The sequence below is a fragment of the Coregonus lavaretus genome (genome assembly GCF_964263955.1).
Source record: "Coregonus lavaretus genome assembly, chromosome: 33".
Classification (NCBI taxonomy): Eukaryota; Metazoa; Chordata; class Actinopteri; order Salmoniformes; family Salmonidae; genus Coregonus; species Coregonus lavaretus.
In genome coordinates this window covers 24,899,876-24,921,848 of record NC_140020.1, presented here as the reverse complement: position 1 = coordinate 24,921,848, position 21,973 = coordinate 24,899,876, and the positions used below count along the sequence as shown (strand labels likewise).

General features: G+C 45.2%; 1 protein-coding gene across 1 annotated transcript in view; it reads left to right on the top strand.

The window, feature by feature from the left end:
- Positions 1-247: 247 nt before the first annotated feature.
- LOC311108328 (protein PALS1-like) overlaps positions 248-21,973 on the top strand; it is a gene marked incomplete at its 5' end in the record, with an annotated part of 29,390 nt that continues 7,664 nt past the window's right edge. The window contains 9 exons of the mRNA XM_084150956.1: positions 248-659; positions 2,270-2,481; positions 7,174-7,251; positions 18,299-18,427; positions 20,040-20,201; positions 20,488-20,565; positions 20,723-20,906; positions 21,165-21,233; positions 21,504-21,575. Of these exons, the coding sequence (XP_084007082.1) occupies positions 248-659; positions 2,270-2,481; positions 7,174-7,251; positions 18,299-18,427; positions 20,040-20,201; positions 20,488-20,565; positions 20,723-20,906; positions 21,165-21,233; positions 21,504-21,575 (1,396 nt within the window). The remainder of the gene's footprint in view (positions 660-2,269; positions 2,482-7,173; positions 7,252-18,298; positions 18,428-20,039; positions 20,202-20,487; positions 20,566-20,722; positions 20,907-21,164; positions 21,234-21,503; positions 21,576-21,973) is intronic.

Here is a 21,973-nt window from a genome sequence, read left to right as displayed (position 1 = left end):
CCGGGTTGGCTATTATTGTCATATAAGGCTCACAAGACTAAAACACTGGTAACCTTGGTGCTCTATCCTGATTATGTGTTTCAGGACCTGCTGCCCCACTGAAGACAGACGAGCCGTCCCAACTGAAGTGCTATGGCCCCTGCTGCAGTGAGGAGTCCTAGCCTCAGGCCTTCATAGTGGACATTGAGCTATCATCACATACGGGGATAGGCCAGGGCCAGGCCAGGGTCAGACTCCCGGAGCAGGGATGATCACTTCCCACATGAACGGAGGACCCGGATATGTAACAGAGGACCCAATGGGGCCTGTGAGTGGCACGGAGGGTCTTGGGAGTGGAGCCAAGCTGCAGCAGAGGGAGAGGGCAGTGGACTGCCCCCCTGGGGACAAGGCGGTGGGGACCAGGAGCAACATTGGGCAGGGTACCCGCTGCAGCGCCCAGATGGAGAAGATCCAGTTGTACCAGGAAGAGCTGAGGAGGAAGAGAGAGGAGGAGGCCAACAAAGGGAAGCATGAGATCGATCTCAATGCCTCACTCAGGCTCAAGAAGCTGGCCCAGAACCCAGCCAAGACGGGTATCGACAACCCCACGTTCGAAGCGCCTGAGGCGAGCAAGGAGGCCAAGGATGGGAGCCCCCTGCTTGGTGGGGACACGGCTGTGGGTGAGTAGGGTCGTGAGGGACTGAAGGAAGGAAGTGGGGGAGATGGAGGCGAGGGGTAGCTCTGTGAGAAGGAGACACTTCTGTGAAACAAAGAGCCAGAACAATGTGTAGGGAGGGGGCTGAGCGAGGGGCATTGGTGGAGAATGGGGGATCAGAAGTGAATGTCAATGGAGAGGCACCCTCCATTTAGTCACATTGAAGTCACTCACTCCCCCTCGCCTCTGGGAAAGAGGATGGATTCATTTGGAGTTAAACACTTCGGTTTGGTAGTCCGTTTTTTGTCGGAGGTGTTCTCATTCCTGCGTAGGCTTGAACACTTTCGGCTTCGTTGGAGGGTGGTTGTCAATCATACTAAGTGATCTTAATATATTTTGTGATATGAACTAGTTCAGTTAAATACAATTTCCATCAGAGAATTTGCTTTTGTGTCAGTTGGCTAGATTTAGAGGAGACAGTAGGCTGTGGAAAATATTATTGCTGCTGACCAGTTTTAGCAGACTCTTGTGAGCCTAAAACTCAAGTCTGCCTGAAGTGCCCATATAGACCATTTATAAAATGTAACCCTATATCTGCACCGTCTTTTCAAACACACACACACACACTCAACATGGGCATACACTCCCCTACTTATTTATTTGGACAGTGACGCAAAAACGTTTAATTTGGCTCTACACTCCAGCATTTTGGATTTGAGATCAAATGTTTCATATGAGGTGACAGTACAGAATGTACTTTTATTTGAGTGTATTTTCATACATATCTGTTTTACCGTTTAGAAATGAAAGCACTTAATGTATCTTGTCCCCCCATTTGAAGGTTTCATAAGTATCTGGACAAATTCACTTACAGTATATGTGTATTAAAGTAGTAAAAAGTTTAGTATTTGGTCCCATATTCACTAAATGGCCCACACACACACACATACACCCTCCCTGCTTCTTCTAATCTCAGGTATACCCCCATGATGAGATCACTATCTTGATAACATTAATCTAGATAGATATAACATTAATCAGGTAAACTGTCTTAATCGGTAATCCATGCACCTGGTCACTTAAACAGACCAGCTGCTGGTTCATAACAATAAATTGGGCTGTGTAAGAAAGGCTTTACCCTCCCTTTCCCCTGGTGCTGTCTCTGTGCTCCTCAGAGTTGTTATACGGAGGTGGTACCTTCATGCCAAACTTGATGCAGATGCCAAATCCTGTCTGGGTAGTGCAGAAGCCCACAGTTGCGCAACCCAAGCAGGGTTTGGCACCTTAATTGACTTTGCCATGACAGTATCCCATTAGTAGCATGGTTTTCACATAACCATGCTGTCTCCATGCGAGCCAGTGCTTGCTAGCGCCAGAGAGGTTTGAAACAGAGACATGCGATTACCTTCAGAAAAAACCTTGTGGACGAATTTGCCACTTTCCCATTGACGGTGGTCTGAATCTTTAGGGTCACGGGCATTACAGGAAGTAACTGCATGTTGAGTCTCTCGGTTTTAAGCCTCTCTCTCTGGCACTAGTAAGCAAGGGCTCGCACAGAAATCGAGTGATCCTAGAAATTAGGCAACTGAACCTAACCAACCTCTTTGTCTCTCTCCCTCCCTCTCCCCTCCCCAGAGCTGGAGGAGCTGCTGGAGGCCCTGCGGCGGGTGCAGAGCTGCCTGGTGGACGCCCAGTCGCAGGCTGACGTGGCCCTGGTGCTGGGCCTGCTGCGCAAGGAGGACTTCCAGAGTGCCTTCGCCATCCACAGCGCCGTGTCCCAGCAGATGCAGCCGCGCGGCAGCCCGCCCTTGCCCCTCACCGCCCAGGCCCGCAGCCTTTATCAGGAGGTAGAGTGAAATAGAAAACAAACTCCAGCAGACTAGCGATCTGGATGGATCTAGAAATTCAGTGGATCTTTTTTCACCAGGAGGTAGGGGGGAGAAAAGAGGAGGAAGAAGGGAAGGTGTTAGGAAGGAGGTGGAGAAGTGTTGGGAGAAGGGAGAAGAGGATCTTGGGGATGAACAGATGGAGATAAGAATATGGGAAGGTGGGTTAAGGAGATATGTTGGGCAAGGAAGAACAGTACAGCAGGGTAGGGAAGAGAAGTGGAGAGAGAGATGGATGGAAGGAGATAAGGATGAGGATGAGAGGATGGTGACAGAGAAACTTAAAGAAAGGAGGGTAAATGGTGCCAGGGACAAAAATATCCTTGGCACTGACCCTGGTGTGTTGAAACTGGATTTTCCGGTTTTGGCTAGATGGGGTACAGCTACAGACAGAAGTGACTTTAAGTAGCAGGTAAAGGAGAACTAACGCAGCAGGTTAAGATAATTAATGTTGCAGGATAGGATAATTAGTTTAAGGTTAGGAAAAGCGTTAGGGTTAGCTTAAATTCTACAGTTGTCCCTGACGTGATTCAAACATGCAACTTTTGGTCCATAGCTGTATTCCATCTAACCACAACCCTGAATTCCCCCTCTCACTTGTTGTTTCTTGCCTCTATGACATCACCATTGAACACCTCGCAACGTATCCCTGCTGGGAGTTGTGCTACTCACTACCAAGATGACAGAGTAACATAAACTCAGATGTGGACGTGCACCCTGAGCTATCTGAAGACTGGCCAATGGCTCCACTGGACCTTTCCAATTTGTGTATTCAGATGCAATTGCATAATTCATTGGTCTATACAGCCACATAGTCTGTCATATAGCCAGTCATGCTGCAGTCTTGAGAGAATGAGTTGATCTAGCTATACTGTATGTCGTTTGAAAATACAAGTAATCAGGATTGATGTCAACTTCTAATATGACATTATGGAATTGATTCAGATCGGGGTTCAAATCGGGGTTCAAATAGTATTCACTTTTCTTCCAAATTATTTAGCTGTGCTTGATCGAGCTTGCCTGGCGCATTGGAATCAATGGAATAGTCCCAAAAGTGCAAACTTCGCCCATTTGGCACTCCGTGGCAGGATCATTTAAACACTTAAGCGTTTGAATGAAAACAAATACTATTTGCACCCTGGTCTTGATTTCTATAGGAAAGCTGGCTGTCAAACAGTTACAATATGATAACTGACAAAGAGACCGCTTTAGGCTGGTAGGGTTCAGTTGGAGAGCACCGTGTGTAACACATCAGTACCATCACTCTTGTGATGTGGTGATGACATTAAGGAAGAGGTCGTAGGCTAGGCTTGAGGGCCTCGATCAGTGCGATGATGATCTCTCTCACACACACACCATCTCTGTGCGTACAGTAAATACAGTGCATTGCAAGAGTATTCATCCCCTTTGGCGTTTTTCCTATTTTGTTTCATTACAACCTGTAATTTAAATTGATTATTATTTGGATTTCATGTAATGGACATACACAAAATAGTCCAAATTGGTGAAGTGAAATGAAAAAAATAACTTGTTTCAAAGAATTCAAAAAAATTTATAACAGAAAAGTGGTGCGTGCATATTTGCTATGAAGCCCCTAAATAAGGTCTGGTGCTACCAATTACCTTCAGAAGTCACATAATTAGTTAAATAAAGTCCACCTGTGTGCAATCTAAGTGTCACATGATCTGTCACATGATCTCAGTATATATACACCTGTTCTGAAAGGCTCCAGTCTTCCCCAGTCTGCAACACCACTAAGCAAGGGGCACCACCAAGCAAGCGGCACCATGAAGATCAAGGAGCTCTCCAAACAGGTCAGGGACAACGTTGTGGAGAAGTACAGATCAGGGTTGGGTTATAAAAAAATATCTGAAACTTTGAACATCCCACGGAGCACCATTAAATACATTATTAAAAAATGGAAAGAATATGGCACCAAAACAATCCTGCCAAGAGAGGGCCACCCACCAAAACTCACGGACCAGGCAAGGAGGGCATTAATCAGAGAGGCAACAAAGAGACCAAAGATAACCCTGAAGGAGCTGCAAAGCTCCACAGCGGAGATTGGAGTATCTGTCCGTAGGATTACTTTAAGCCATACACTCCACAGAGCTGGGCTTTACGGAAGAGTGGCCAGAAAAAAGCCATTGCTTAAAGAAAAAAATAAGCAAACACGATTGGAGGTGTTCTGGTCTGATGAGACTAAAATTGAGCTTTTTGGCCATCAAGGAAAACGCTATGTCTGGCGCAAACCCAACACCTCTCATCACCCCGAGAACACCATCCCCACAGTGAAACATGGTGGTGGCAGCATCATGCTGTGGGGATGTTTTTCATCAGCAGGGACTGGGAAACTGGTCAGAATTGAAGGAATGATGGATGGCGCTAAATACAGGGAAATTCTTGAGGGAAACCTGTTTCAGTCTTCTAGAGATTTGAGACTGGGACGGAGGTTCACCTTCCAGCAGGACAATGACCCTAAGCATACTGCTAAAGCAACACTCGAGTGGTTTAAGGGGAAACATTTAAATGTCTTGGAATGGCCTAGTCAAAGCCCAGACCTCAATCCAATTGAGAATCTGTGGTATGACTTAAAGATTGCTGTACACCAGCAGAACCCATCCAACTTGAAGGAGCTGGAGCAGTTTTGCCTTGAAGAATGGGCAAAAAATCCCAGTGGCTAGATGTGCCAAGCTTACAGAGACATACCCCAAGAGACTTGCAGCTGTAAATGCTGCAAAAGGTGGCTCTACAAAGTATTGACTTTTGGGGGGTGAATAGTTATGCACGCTCAAGTTTTCAGTTTTTTTGTCTTATTTGTTGTTTGTTCCACAAGACAAAAAAATGTGCATCTTCAAAGTGGTAGGCATGTTGTGTAGATCAAATGATACAAACCCCCCAAAAATCCATTTTAATTCCAGGTTGTAAGGCAACAAAATAGGAAAAATGCCAAGGGGGGTGAATACTTTCGCAATCCACTGTAGATGTATACACTCGCCCAGAGCAGCAGGCACAGCGCCAGGAGATACTTAGCAAGGTGGTAATAGTTTGAGCAGGTGGACTGTGTGTCTAAACTAAGTGGCTGGTGCCGTGGGACTCCCTGATTGGCCCTCAGGGCGAGCTAATCTCCCTGCAGCCCCTGGGCCTGGCAGGAAGTGGCTGGGGATCTGAACTGCCGTGGCCAGAAAAAGAAACTCCAGCGGCTTACAGGCTAGAGGGGCAAAGGCTGGAGGGATGGAGGAGAGGAGGGCTGGGAGAGGGGAGGGGAAAGTGCGTCACCTCGTTACCGAGACCTTTGATTAGTTTAATGGATGAGCTAAGCTAGAGCCAGGGACCAGGATAGAGGGAGATGGAGAAGAGGGGGAGGAGGGAGGAGGAGAATACAAGGGAAGAGAGAAAGAGACGATTGGGGATTCTCTTTTTGAAATGTGCAGTTTTTTTTCTATGATGATGAAGAAGGAATTTGTGGATTGTGATAGTTCTGGGTGCTATGAAGTTCTTAAAAGACATACTGTAGAAGCACTAATGTGATGACAGTATAACCAACTTCTCATGCTTCTATTTGACCTCACATGTCAGTGTCTTTATTTTCCAAAGCTACAGCCAGAGAGCAGAATAAGGGTCAGTCTCAAGTGACAACCTATCCCCTATATAGTACACTACTTTTGACCAGAGCCCTATGGGCTCTAGTCAAAAGTAGTGCACTAGGGGATAGGGTGCCATTTGGGATGGAGACTTAGTCCCGTTACAGTAGAGTGACTTTCCTGTCTGGAATGTGAAACCCCACTGTGACTTATTGGAGAGCAGCCAACTCTGTGTGTGTGTGTGTGTGTGTGTGTGTGTGTGTGTGTGTGTGTGTGTGTATTTGTGTGTGTGTGTGTGTGTGTGTGTGTGCGCGTGTAAGTGTGCGTGTGCGTGTGTGTCTGTCTGTGTGGAGGAATCCAATTGATTATGTTAACAGCAGAATGGCAGTTTGACATGACCAGATTGAAACGCCCTCAATTATGAGGCAAACATATTTACTGTTATGGCCTTCATATGAGGACAAAATAAATCTGATAGCATGAGCCCTCAGTCATAACGCTACACAATGGCAAGCATAGCGGGATGAACCATCAGTGGTTTTAACAATTATTTACTAAGAAGTCTGAGTTTCTGAGTAATGACTAAAGCCTTGGCTATATTGAGGACGTGGTGATTCTTCAACCCATGACTAGTGTTCAGGAAGTTGTATGATTCAACTGTGATGTTAAATCACACATAGAGCCTCAAGGAGTATTCAAGATGGCCGTGTCCCTACTGGTTCCTGGCTGGTGATGTTATTAACTCATGCACACTTTGAACTGTATGACGATTCCAGATGACAAATGCTACTTACTTAGTGGTACTTATACAGCTTACCATAACCTGACCCCTACTTTCCTCTCTCTCTCTGTCTCTCTCTCTGTCTCTCCTTCTCTCTCCCTCTCTCTCTCTTCCTTACCATCCCATCCTCTCTTTCTCTCTCTGACTCTCTCCTCCTCTATTTTCCTTTCTTCCTATCATTCCCTCCCCTCTCTCCTTCTTTCCATCCTCTTCCCCCTCACCGCACTCTCTCCCCCTTCCTTCCTTCCCTCCCCCTCTCTCCCTCCTCTCCCCCCTCTCTCTTTCAAGGTGCAATGCATCCTACAGTCCAGTCACCAGGAGGAGGGTGTAGAGCTCAGGAACCTCCTCACCACCCCCCACTTCCAGGTAAGAGATCTGGGATGCACCAGAACTCAACCCATAACCTTCAAACAACGTTTAGAAAAACATAATAATAACCTCTAATAACATTTAGAAAACATTATTTGATTTGCAGGGTGTCCATGGCCCACACACTGTCAGTGTTCCTGAGCTGGCCACCTAAGAGGTACTATGGATCAAATCGCAATTTCGAATGTGTCACTCAGATATCTGTGAATATGCTCCATAGGTTCCATATATGTCTATGCAAAACTCTGAGTCATCCTCATGTGTCCGACTGTATCCAATCCTGACTTCAGCCTGAGAGGAGCTAAGGAAAGTCACTTATCAGTGGGTTTTAAGTGGCTTGGCCCTTTAAGGGCCTTGCGCTTTGCTCTGTGTCTTGACTAAAGGGCATGGGAATCATCCCTAACTCTATAGAGCACCCTATCATAGGCCTTTTCTCAATTGGATTTGCTTGTGTGTCCTCTCTCCTCAGTCCTCTCTCGCCTCCTTTTGAAAAAGGTCAAAGGTAATCGAGGAGAGGCGGCGAGGAGAGGGAACGTGGATGAAAAATATCCTTGTATGAAATGAGACTCCTCCATTAGGCAAATTACATTTATAGTGGTGGATGCCAAATTAAATGTGCAAAGTGATAAAAACAAAATATAGATAAAACGATAAGGAGCATATTGTTTTTAGACTTCTGCATGCTTTTCTCCTCCGACTAAACAGAAGCTGCTTCAAAGGGGGGGTGGCGGATTTACAAACTTCAGTGAATGACTCAGGTAGGATACACATGACTATCCTCGATGAAAGGTGGCTATCGCGTATGGGAGGACACTTCCATTTGCCTACTAACGAATTGGCACAGTTTTCAAATCAAATCAAATCTAATGTTATTGGCCACATGCGCCGAATACAACAGGTGTAGACATTACAGTGAAATGCTTACTTACAGCCCTTATCCAACAATGCATTAATTTTTTTAATAAAAAAAGTAAAATAAAACAACAACAAAAAAGTGTTGGAAAAATAAAATAACAGTAGGGAGGCTATATACAGGGGGGTACCGGTGCAGAGTCAATGTGCGGGGGCACCGGCTAGTTGAGGTAGTTGAGGTAATATGTACATGTGGGTAGAGTTAATGTGACTATGCATAAATCATTAACAGAGTAGCAGCAGCGTAAAAATATGTGGTGGGGGTGGGGGTTGCAGTGCAAATAGTTCAGGTAGCCATGATTAGCTGTTCAGGAGTCTTATGGCTTGGGGGTAGAAGCTGTTGAGAAGTCTTTTGGACCTAGACTTGGCACTCCGGTACCGCTTGCCGTGCGGTAGCAGAGAGAACAGTCTATGACTAGGGTTGCTGGAGTCTTTGACAATTTTGAGGGCCTTCCTTTTCAGATCACAGATGAGAGAGGACGGAGGAGAGAGGGTGGAGAATGGACTTTTGCCCAAATGAGAAAAGGCCATAGTATAGGTGATATTACAGGGCATCATGGGTTTTGGAGTTTGGAAGGTTAACATGATACATACAGTTAGGATGATACTTACAGTGTATGCATCTCAGACACTGAAATCTCTTCTTTGGGTTTATAGCCGAGCATGTCATCGACAAATCCTTAGCTCTACAGAGTAGCCTAAGAGTTGCCCTTTGACACTTGACCCAAGCTTCTTTGCTGGTCAGTGTCCAGCCCAATGGCATGCCCATATGCGTGCCACACAGGTACAGAGAGGTCACTCAGTATAGATGGCTTACCGCTGACGTTTACTTGATTGACCCCAGGGCTACGTGCCAGCCTGGTGTTGGCACCGCTGAGATAATGTGCTCTCTAAAGCCTGTCGCATGCTTCCCAGTCAAAACAGTTTGCACATATATTATGACTACATTTTGTGACGTTTTGTCCATTTTGGTGTTCGGCAGGGTTTTGTTTGTCTGTGCGCGCACACTAAATGTTTTCTTGGGGCAGGTCAAAGTTTGGTAACCGAAGTCTACACCCCTTCGTCGGTGATAGGTCAACAGTACTACATCTAGTAGCGATGGGAACTATGGACGGGATTCTTCAATAAAGTGTTTGTTGTCATTCAACGAGAGACAACTAGTTTTCATACACATTTTTTCACTTGAGAAATACTGCACCAAACATCTTAGTTAATGTAAAATTGCGTGACTAAGCCCTCCTCTTCCAAAATGTACAAATGTATTACAAATGCCTTGATTTATCTTTGATTTATTCTGACTATTTTGAGGAAGTGGCTATGTTGCTGCTACAGCGTCTCAAGAGGGACAAACAGTAATATTGCCGCTTTTTTCTAGTTTTTAAGGGAGTGTGCAAGGACCATACGTTCGCTTCGCCTAGCCGAGTTCTGCTAGGAGCAAACCGAACATTCTTCTTTTTGTTCTCTGGTATTATGGCGGCCTGCAAATAAACGTTAAAGGTGCATTTACTAACAGTAAATCCAAATTAAGCACTTCTTTTAAAACGGTAAACAAACATCAATGTTAACAAAAGTATACATAAATTAAACAAAAGGTTTTTCAGTACATACAAGAACACCTACTGTACGGGAGGCCACCCCTTTGCGAGAAATGTGAAAAACCCAACATCATATACAATACAAAAATAAAATGAATCGAAGAAAAAAAACATTCCCCCCCCTTCAGTCATAGTGCAAATCACATCCCTATACAGGCGCAGGGGCCTGTGAGGATGGAACATTCGTCAACAGGATTCCTTGTAATGCCTGGGCTGTAAAATCCCTGAGTCCCAAAAAACTTTCAGCCGCACTCACAACGATGCCTATTTCCTCCGATTTCCTCTTTGTTTGCACTGTGCAGTTTATAACCAATGCAATATAACCAATGCAAAGTCCACCCTTTAACATGCAACATGTCAGGATCCTGTTGGCGAGTAACATTTACTGGTGTCTCTAATCCAACTACCATGGTTTCTTCAACGTTACTCCCTTCTTCCACTCTTCTCACCACCTCCGGATAGGAGACATGCTGGACAGCCCTTACTCTTGCCACCTCGGTCTCCTTCAGGGCACTTCATGAATTCGGGCGCATGCTCATCACCACATTTGCAGCATTTCGCCTCAACTGGAATACGATACACCTCCCGTCTACATACACTTGACACATCCAAATACTTTACATTTATCACACTGCAAGGGTTTTGGCACGAAGGCTCTTACATGGTATCTCACTTAACCCAAATATACACTGAGTGTACAAAACATTAAGGACACCTTCCTAATATTGAGTTGCACCCCCCCCCCCTCCCCCCTCCCTCCTTTTGCTCTCAGAACAGCCTCAATTCGTCTGGCATGGACTCTACAAGGTGTCGAATGCTGTCCCATGTTGACTCCAATGCTTCCCACAGTTGTGTCAAGTTGGCTGGATGTTGTTTGGGTGGTGGACCATTCTTGATACAGACGGGAAACTGTTGAGTGTGAAAAACCCAGCAGCGTTGCAGTTCTTGACACAAACCGGTGCACCTGGCATCTACTACCCTACCCTGTTCAAATGCACTTTAATCTTTTGTCTGTACTCCTGAGTGGCGCAGTGGTCTAAGGCACTGCATCGCAGTGCTAACTGTGCCGCTAGAGATCCTGGTTTGAATCCAGGCTCTGTCGCAGCCGGCCGCGACCGGGAGACTCATGGGCGGCGCACAATTGGCCCAGCGTCGTCCAGGGTAGGGGAGGGAATGGCCGGCAGGGATGTAGCTCAGTTGATAGAGCATGGCGTTTGCAACGCCAGGGTTGTGGGTTCGATTCCCACGGGGGGCCAGTATAAAAAAATATGTATTCACTAACTGTAAGTCGCTCTGGATAAGAGCGTCTGCTAAATGACTAAAATGTAAATGTCTAGCCCATTCACCCTCTGAATGGCACACATACACAATCCATGTCCCAATTCTCTCAAGGCTTAAAAATATTTATTTTACCTGTCTCCTTACCTTCATCTACAATGATTGAAGTGACATCAGTAAGGGATCACCTGGCTTTCACCTGGATTCACCTGGTCAGTCTACAGTGAGGGAAAAAAGTATTTGATCCCCTGCTGATTTTGTACGTTTGCCCACTGACAAAGAAATTATCAGTCTATAATTTTAATGGTAGGTTTATTTGAACAGTGAGAGACAGAATAACAACAAAGAAATCCAGAAAAACGCATGTCAAAAATGTTATAAATGGATTTGCATTTTAATGAGGGAAATAAGTATTTGACCCCCTCTCAATCAGAAAGATTTCTGGCTCCCAGGTGTCTTATATACAGGTAATGAGCTGAGATTAGGAGCACACTCTTAAAGGGAGTGCTCCTAATCTCAGCTTGTTACCTGTATAAAAGACACCTGTCCACAGAAGCAATCATTCAATCAGATTCCAAACTCTCCACCATGGCCAAGACCAAAGAGCTCTCCAAGGATGTCAGGGACAAGATTGTAGACCTACACAAGGCTGGAATGGGCTACAAGACAATCGCCAAGCAGCTTGGTGAGAAGGTGACAACAGTTGGTGCGATTATTCGCAAATGGAAGAAACACAAAAGACCTGTCAATCTCACTCGACCTGGGGCTCCATGCAAGATCTCACCTTGTGGAGTTGCAATGATCATGAGAACGGTGAGGAATCAGCCCAGAACTACACGGGAGGATCTTGTCAATGATCTCAAGGCAGCTGGGACCATAGTCACCAAGAAAACAATTGGTAACACACTACGCCGTGAAGGACTGAAATCCTGCAGCGCCCGCAAGGTCCCCCTGCTCAAGAAAGCACATATACAGGCCCGTCTGAAGTTTGCCAATGAACATCTGAATGATTCAGAGCTGAACTGGGTGAAAGTGCTGTGGTCAGATGAGACCAAAATCGAGCTCTTTGGCATCAACTCAACTCGCCGTATTTGGAGGAGGAGGAATGCTGCCTATGACCCCAAGAACACCATCCCCACTGTCAAACATGGAGGTGGAAACATTATGCTTTGGGGGTGTTTTTCTGCTAAGGGGACAGGACAACTTCACCGCATCAAAGGGACGATGGACGGGGCCATGTACCGTCAAATCTTGGGTGAGAACCTCCTTCCCTCAGCCAGGGCATTGAAAATGAGTCGTGGATGGGTATTCCAGCATGACAATGACCCAAAACACACGGCCAAGGCAACAAAGGAGTGGCTCAAGAAGAAGCACATTAAGGTCCTGGAGTGGCCTAGCCAGTCTCCAGACCTTAATCCCATAGAAAATCTGTGGAGGGAGCTGAAGATTCGAGTTGCCATACGTCAGCCTAAAAACCTTAATGACTTGGAGAAGATCTGCAAAGAGGAATGGAACAAAATCCCTCCTGAGATGTGTGCAAACCTGGTGGCCAACTACAAGAAACGTCTGACCTCTGCGATTGCCAACAAGGGTTTTGCCACCAAGTACGAAGTTATGTTTTGCAGAGGGGTCAAATTCTTATTTCCCTCATTAAAATGCAAATCAATTTATAACATTTTTGACATGTGTTTTTCAGGATTTTTTTGTTGTTATTCTGTCTCTCAATGTTCAAATAAACCTACCATTAAAATTATAGACTGATCATGTCTTTGTCAGTGGGAAAACGTACAAAATCAGCAGGGGATCAAATACTTTTTTCCCTCACTGTATGTCATGGAAAGAGCAGGTGTCCTTAATGTTTTGTACACTCAGTGTACATGCGAAGGGAGAGACTCTTCTTCAAATAACAAAATAGTAAGGGTCAGTCGGCATGCACCAACCACTGCATCTATACTGAACAAAAATATAAACTCATCATTCAACAATTTCATTGATTTTACTGAGGTACAGTTCATATGAGGAAATCAGTCAACCGAAACAAATTAATTAGGCCTTCATCTATGGATTTCACATGACTGGGAATACAGATATGCATCTGTTGGTCATAGATACTTTAAAAAGAAATGGGCCTCACAATGGGCCTCAGGATGTCATCACAGTATTTTTGTGCATTCAAATTTCGTTGTCCGTAGCTTATGCCTGCCCACACCATAACCCCACCACCACGGGGCACTCTGTTCACGACGTTGACATCAGCAAACTGCTCCATACACGTGGACTGTGGTTGTGAGGCCGGTTGGACATACTGCCAAATTCTCCAAAACGACGTTGGAGGCGGCTTATGGTATAGAAATGATCTGGCAACAGCTCTGGTGGGCATTCCTGCAGTCAGCATGCCATTTGCATGCTCCATCAAAACTTTAGACATCTGTTTTAGAGTGGCCTTTTCTGGGATCTTATTTCAGCTCATGAAACATGGGACCAACACTTTACATGTTGCATTTATATTTTTGTTCAGTGTACTTCTTCAGTTACATCCTTTTGCATTCACTTCTAGCGCCACTCCAGAGATAACACCCTGGATAGGCTCCCTGCTTTGCAGTTCCACACACACAACACATTCCAATCCAATATCAAATCAAATGTATTTATAAAGCCATTTTAACATCAACAGATGTCACAAAGAGCTTATACAGAACCCAGCCTAAAACCCCAAAGAGCAACCAATGCAGATGTAGAAGCACGGTGGCCAGGAAAAACTCCCTAGAAAGGCAGGAACATAGGAAGAAACCTAGAGAGGAACCAGGCTCTGAGGGGTGGCCAGTCCTCTTCTGGCTGTGCTGGGGGGAGATTTTAAGAGTACTTGGCCATTAAGGCCTGATCGTTCTTCAAGATGTTCAAACGTTCATAGATGACCAGCATGGTCAAATAATAATCACAGTGGTTGTAGAGGGTGCAACAGGTCAGCACCTCAGGAGTAAATGTCAGTTGGCTTTTCATAGCCAAGCATTCAGAGGTCAAGACAGCAGGTGCGGTGGAGAGAGGGAGAGGTGAACAAGATGGGACCGATGGTGTTATCGGACACACAAAAAACAAAAATAAGCCCACTTCTTGTTATCCTCACTGACGCAACCTCATCCAACGCATCTATGATTCTCATCAAGGCGTCAAACGGATCTCCCAGATAACGCCATTGGTCCAAAACCCTCACTCCAGCAAAACAAAAAAGAGTCAGAACAAGGCTTGGTTTTACTAGGTTCCACCACCACTTTACTCATCAGTTTCAAACAAAACATCCGCCTCCGACATCTTCCTGCTGCTTCATCTTTTGATGTCAAGCTTACAATCTCATGCCATTCGCAAAGCGAACCTATTATGTGGGCGCGTTAATAAGCTCCAGCTGAACACCATTCCCTTAACGCGGGTGTGGCCGCCCTCTACTTGACTGCCTAAAGACTTTAAAGGCCCAGTGTGGTCAAAGACTTGATTCTCCTGTGTTTTATATATATATTTCCACACTATGAGGTTGGAATAATACTGTGAAATTGTGAAATGATGATAATGCCCTTTTAGTGTAAGAGCTGTTTGAAAAGACTGCCTGATATTTCAGCCTGTTTTGGTGGGATGGAGGCGGTATAAGTTAATTTACCAATAACAAAGAGTGTTTCAAACCTCTCTACCAATAATAGCTAGTATTCAGGTTACATATCCCTCCCATTAGGCCCCTCACTCAGACCACTCCTAGCTAAATTCTTGCTTGAGAAATTGCTCTTTGCTAAGAAGCTATTTTTCTTTATTTTTGACCATTTTAATTGTAAACAATCACATTAAGGTACTTAATTGTTACCCAGAAATGATTTGATGTTGAGATAAAAATGGCAGCATTGGACCTTTAAGGTGTGCAGCTCTCACTCTGCTGGGGAGAGAACACGTGAGCAGTATGGCTTGGACCTTTATGTTTGCTGCGTTTAAGCTTTAGGCTAGCTCTGTTGACTTAATGCTTTTGATTTCTAAGTTTAGTCTGAACCTTGTAAAGCTCTGGAAGAACCAGGCATTCATTTGCCTCTACACTGAACAAACATATAAATGCAACATGCAACAATATTTGTGATTTTACTGAGTTACAGTTCATATAAGGAAATCAGTCAATTGAAATAATTTCATTAGGCCCTAATCTATGGATTTCACATGACTGGAAATATAGATACCTTTTTTTTTTTTTAAGGTAAGGGTGTGGAACAGAAAACCAGTCAGTACCTGGTGTGACCACCATTTGCCTCATGCAGAGCGACACATCTCCTTCGCATAGAGTTGATCAGGCTGTTGATTGTGGCCCGTGAAATGTCCCACTCCTCTTCAATGGCTGTGCGAAGTTGCTGGATAATAGTGGGAACTAGAACATGCTGTCGTACACATCGATCCAGAGCATCCCAAACATGCTCAATGGGGGACATGTCTGTTGAGTATGCAGGCCATGGAAGAACTGGGACATTTTCAGCTTCCAGGAATTTTGTACAGATCCTTGCGTCATGGGGCCATGCATTATTATGCTGAAACATGAGGGGATGGCGGCGGATGAATGGCATGACAGTGGGCCTCAGGATCTCCTCACGGTATCTCTGTGCATTCAAATTGCCATCGATAAAATGCAATTATGTTTGTTGTCCGTAGCTTATGTCTGCCCATACCATAACCCCACCGCCACCATTGGGGCACTCTGTTCACAAAGTTGACATCAGTAAACCGCTCGCCCACACAATGCCATACACATAGTGAGCGTTTGCCCACTGAAGTCGGTTACGATGCAGTACTGCAGTCAGGTCAAGACGCTGGTGAGGATGACGAGCATGCAGATGAGCTTCCCTGACACGGTTTCTGACAGTTTGTGCAGAAATTATTTGGTTGTGCAAACCCACAGTTTCATCAGCTGTCCGGGTGGCTGGTCTCAGACGATCCCACAGGTGAAGAAGCTGGATGTGGAGGTCCTAGGCTGGCGTGGTTAGACGTGATCTGCGGTTGTGAGGCCGGTTGGACGTACTGCCAAATTCTCCAAAACAACGTTGGAGGCGGCTTATGGTATAGAAATGATCTTGCAACAGCTCTGGTGGACATTCCTGCAGTCTGCATGCCAATTGCACTCTCCCTCAAAACTTGAGACATCTGTGGCATTGTGTTGTGACAAAGCTGCACATGGTGGCCTTTTATTGACCCCAGCACAAGGTGCACCTGTATAATGATCATGCTGTTGAATCAGCTTCTTGATATGCCACACCTGTCAGGTGGGTGGATTATCTTGGCAAAGGAGAAATGCTCACTAACTGGGATATGTAAACACATTTGTGCACAACATTTTAGAGAAATAAGCTTTTTGTGTGTATGGAACATTTCTGGGATCTTTTCTTCAGCTCATTAAACACTTTACATGTTGCATTTTAGATTTTGTTCAGTATAAATAAAAGCCTCTTTGTTTGCACCACACTCCTGTCTCCTGTGCCTTTACCTTTGAGTCATTGCCTATGCCCGACACCCAGACAGTGTTAAAACCCTTGCACTGTCACAGGACACAGAGGGATAAAAAATTTTGTTTTTGCCCTAGCACTACACAGCTGATTAAAATGATCAACTCATCATCAAGCTTTAATGATTTGATTCAGGTGTGTAGTGCGAAGGCAGAAACAAAACAGTCCACCACTTTGGGTCCCCAGGACCAGGATTACAAAACACTGCTCTAGAACAGAGAGGAAGAGGCGAAGCGAGAGGGATAATTGGGCCCAAAATCTGTCTTCTCCAGCAGGTGGCATATTTTCAAGGGGGTTTTTGCTCACCAACTGAGGAGTATTTGTATGGAGGTCAATGAGAGTGTCAAATATTGTTAATAAAAACTTGAATGGCTTATTTGCTATGTGTGGCTTACTGATCTAATAGAAGTTTCGTAATGCTTATTTTGTTACAAGTGTACTGATATAAGTAGGACATGTGACATCCCGGCAAGTTTGAGAAAAAACACTTTATATCAGACTTGTGCCTGGTTGTCACTAGTTACCACAGCCACAAAGTCATAAACCCCACCTATTTCTACAATTTCTCCTCTTAAAATGTGATTCTAAATCTAACCTTAACCACACTGCTAACCTTATGCCTAACCCTAACTTTAAATTAAAACCAAAAGCAAATGTATGTTTTTATGAATTTTTACGATATGACCAATTTTGACTTTGTGGCTGTGGTAACTAGTTGAAGCTGTTGTGCCTGTTGTTTGCACTGCACTCTGACTAGAATGGTCCCACCTGATCTTGCCTCATCCTGACTGCCTTCCATTTTTGAAAACATTTATTTTCATTGTTAGAGCGGCCACTAGAGTATCTGGTCAATATAATGGGTAATCTGTGCCTAGAAGGTGCAATAAGTTGAATATAGGAGAGAGGACCTGGAGTGTATTCATTCTGCCGATTCTGTTGCAATACGTTTCTTAAACACACACACAGACACACAGAGGTAACCGCCTCCTGTAGCTCAGTTGGTAGAGCATGGCGCTTGCAACGCCAGGGTTGTGGGTTCGATTCCCAGGGGGGGCCAGTATGAAAAATGTATGCACTCACTAACTGTAAGTCGCTCTGGATAAGAGCGTCTGCTAAATGACTTAAAAAACTGCCTTCCTCGTCTTCTTTCCTTTCCGGGGAATGCCGAGATCGAGGTGTTTTGATGATTGATGGAGGCGAATCCTGCCTCCTAAATGCAGGGCAGATTAAGAGGGATTCTGTGTATGCTGGAAGCTTAGCCAGCCCTCCTTTCTGGCTCCTCAAGTCTCTCTGCTGCGGGATAGAGACACTAATTTGGCTCAACGGTTATTAATTGCGGAATACGGAGCGCCTGTCACCTTAAATGAAGTGAGGGAATAATCTTTGTATTCTTTTTGGCTTAGAGGTGGAGACTGCTGACGGCTTGTGTTAAGGAGGGAAGGAGGGAGGGAGAGAGAGAGACAGGGTGGGCTTTGGGTAACAGGTGCATGTTTAAGCATGGAATGGGAGCAGAGTTTAAGTTTCCCCCTTGACCTTTTACAATAACTGGTGAATATGAAAGGATATGCATGTGCATACACTGTTTGTCATGTAGTGGCTCAAGATCAAGAAGCTCTAATTCACCCAAGTCACTACTACAACGATCTAATTCAAACAAAATCGCATACACACACTTCCCAGTTTCCACAGCACACACACTCCTTCTCATCCATGTGCCTGTGTGTGTTGTGTCCATCCCAGGCTCTGATGCAGGCCCATGACAGTGTGGCGGAGCAGGAGTTGGAGCCGGACCCAGAAGAGAGAATGATTCAGTACCTGGGAGAGACCGTCAAACTGGTGCGGCTGGAGAAGGCCGGCGACATGCCTCTGGTGAGCCCCCCCACCCCCCACTCACCCCACTCACACACACACCCATCTCTTCTGATACTCCAAAACATACGACTGGATATCCCTCACAAATTACTGGTTACCGGTTGCTGAATCCCCGAGCTGACTGGGAGGAAATCTGCATGAGTGAGCATGCAGCTGGAAGGTTACCGGCTTCAATATCCTATATACTACAGTACATGCCGCTGTTGTGCACTTGATTAAGGCACCTTAATTGCTCCATGGGTGCTCCTGTGCTGCCTGTGCTGCTCCCTGCCTGTGATGTGTGTTGTGTGTCAGGTTGGGTACTGGGACAGCAAAATTAATATACAGTACCAGTCAAAAGTTTGGACACAACTATTCATTTAAGGGTTTTTCTTTATTTTTACTATTTTCTACCTTGTAGAATAATAGTGAAGTCATCAAATATATTATATATTTTAGATTCTTCAAAGTAGCCACCTTTTGCCTTGATGACAGCTTTTCCCACTCTTGGCATTCTCTCAACCAGCTTCACCTGGAATACTTTTCCAACAATCTTGAAGGAGTTCCCACAAATATGCTGAGCACTTGTTGGCTGCTTTTCCTTCACTCTGAGGTCCAACTCATCACAAACCATCTCAATTGGTTAGGTCGGGTGATTGTGGAGGTCAGGTCATCTGATGCAGCACTCCATCACTCTCCTTCTTGGTAAAATAGCCCTTACACAGCCTGGAGGTGTGTTGGGTCATTGTCCTGTTGAAAAACAAATGATAGTCCCTCTAAGCCCAAACCATGTGGGATGGCATATTGCTGCAGAATGCTGTGGTAGCCATGCTGGTTAAGTGTGCCTTGAATTCTAAATAAATCACCAACCATGTCACCAGCAAAGCACCCCCACACTATCACACCTCCTCCTCCATACTTCACGGTGGGAACTACACATGTGGAGATCATCTGTTCATCTACACTGCATCTCACAAAGACACAGCGGTTGGAACCAAAAATCTCCAATTAGGACTCCAGACCAAAGGACAGATTTCCACCGGTCTAATGTCCATTGCTCTTGTTTCTTGGCCCAAGCAAGTCTCTTCTTCTTATTGGTGTCCTTTAGTAGTGGTTTCTTTGCAGCAATTTGACCATGAAGGCCTGATTCACGCAGTCTCCTCTGAACAGTTGATGTTGAGATGTGTCTGTTACTTGAACTCTGTGAGGCATTTATTTGGGCTGCAATTTCTGAGGCTGGTAACTCTAATGAACTCTAATGAACTTATCCTCTGTAGCAGACGTAACTCTGGGTCTTCCTTTCATGTGGCGGTCCTCATGAGAGCCAGTTCATCATAGCGCTTGATGGTTTTTGCGACTGCACTTAAAGAAACGTTCTTAAAATTTTCCGGATTGACTGACCTTCATGTCTTAAAGTAATGATGGACTGTCACTCACCACCTTCCGGAGACATTTAAAACCCCACCTCTTTAAGGAATACCTGGGATAGGATAAAGTAATCCTTCTACCCCCAACACCCCCCCCCCCCCCCCCCCCAAAAAAAAAAAAAAAAAAAAAAAAATGTCATGTACATGTAGGTGGTTTGTACTGATAAGCATGTCTGACCCATGTCTGACTGGTATTTGCCCAGGGCGCCACGGTTCGTAACGAGATGGACAGCGTGGTGGTGAGTCGCGTGGTGAAGGGCGGGACAGCCGAACGGAGCGGTCTCCTGGCCGAGGGAGACGAGATCCTGGAGATCAACGGCGTGCCCGTCCGCGGGAAGAACGTCAACGAGGTCCACGACCTTCTGGTGAGGAACGGGTTAACAAGTCAGGATCGCTCACAATGGATATCACATCTGTCATATTTCCATTGACTTGTGTCAGTATGGCACATTGATGCCATCAGATCTAATGGATATAACATTTTACATAGCCCCCATCATCCCATCTTACCTCAAGCCATTCTTGAACCAGAATATGTGTTGAGGTCTGGTCCCTCAAGACTACATTCTGTGATAATTACTTCATTTCACTCAAGCTGATTCCATGTAGATTCTACTCAGTATGCGTTATTGTGTTCTCCTCTCTCCTCAGATGGATATGCATGGCACTCTGACCTTCCTCCTTATCCCCAGCTCACAGAACAAAACACCCTCACACAGGCAGACTGTGGTAAGGTTTCCTTCAGAGTGTGTGGGTGCACAACATGTGTGTTCAATTATTCAATTATAATCAGTTACTAAACTCTTTGGAGAGATGATGATGATGATGATGACGGTGATGACAACGACTACAATGATGATGATGATGATGTCACCCATGTCTTCAGATGCACGTGAGGGCCTATTTTAACTACGACCCGTCTGATGACCCGTACGTGCCATGCAGGGAGCTGGGCCTGTCCTTCCAGAAGGGAGACATCCTCCACATCATCAGCCAGGATGACCCCAGCTGGTGGCAGGCCTACAGGGACGGGGATGAGGACAACCAGCCCCTAGCCGGGCTAGTACCAGGTACACAACCCTAACTCCAACCCTAACTCTAACCCCAACCCCAACACTAACCCTAACCCTAACCTTAACCCTAACCCCAACCCCAACCCTAACCCCAGCTGGTGGCAGGCCTACAGGGACAAGGACAGGGATGAGGCTTATCAACCTCCTCCTTGGAGAACTATAAACTATAACAGTCTATGGGTTAGTCATAGTGCAGAGTTAGGCTACATCAATACTTTAATTGAAATGTTTCTGTCTCCGTTCTCAATCTCCCAGGAAAGAGCTTCCAGCAGCAGAGAAAAGCTATGAAGAAAACCATTGTGGACAGGAATCCTGACAGCCCAGGTTAGGGATTATATACTCCCTGAACAGTTACACACTCCGGCCACCGTCACAAGTGTCTTAACACACACACACACACACACACACACTCAACATGGGCATATGATCGCTGTCATTATGATCTGATAAACTGCATTCTTAGTTAAGGGATGGTAAGTAAGCATTTCACAGTAAGGTCTACACCTGTTGTATTAGGCATACGTGACAAATACAATTTGATTTGATAGGCTCTAAATCAGCCTTTGATAACTTTCCTCTTCTCATTTTCTTCAGGGAAGCTTTGGTGTGCAAAGAAGAACAAGAAGCAGAGGAAGAAAACAATGCACAACCCCAACAGGAACGTTGGTAAGGCTAGTTCTTTCTCCCAGCTCTTTTTGGTCCAATCCCAAATCGACCCCTAGACCCCTATGCACTTGTGGAGATTTGATTGATATGAGCAATATGATGAAACTTCCACCTAGCCTATCAGAGGACAGGGTGGAGCGTACACCTGTCAAGTCCTCTCAGATATCCACAACATAGAGGGGGCATAGGTCATAGGGGTTGATTTGGGATATGGCCTCTCTCTCAGTCAATGTCCCTATGTACGTTCTAAGACTTGATAAGCCTGCTGGTTCCTGGGCCAGACTTGGTGTTGGTGTGACATGTACCCAAGAATCATGCCTGTTCTATCCATGACATTTCTATTGTCAACCTTTATCCTCAGCTGAATATTCAAATATAAATATGTTATGTAGAACAGA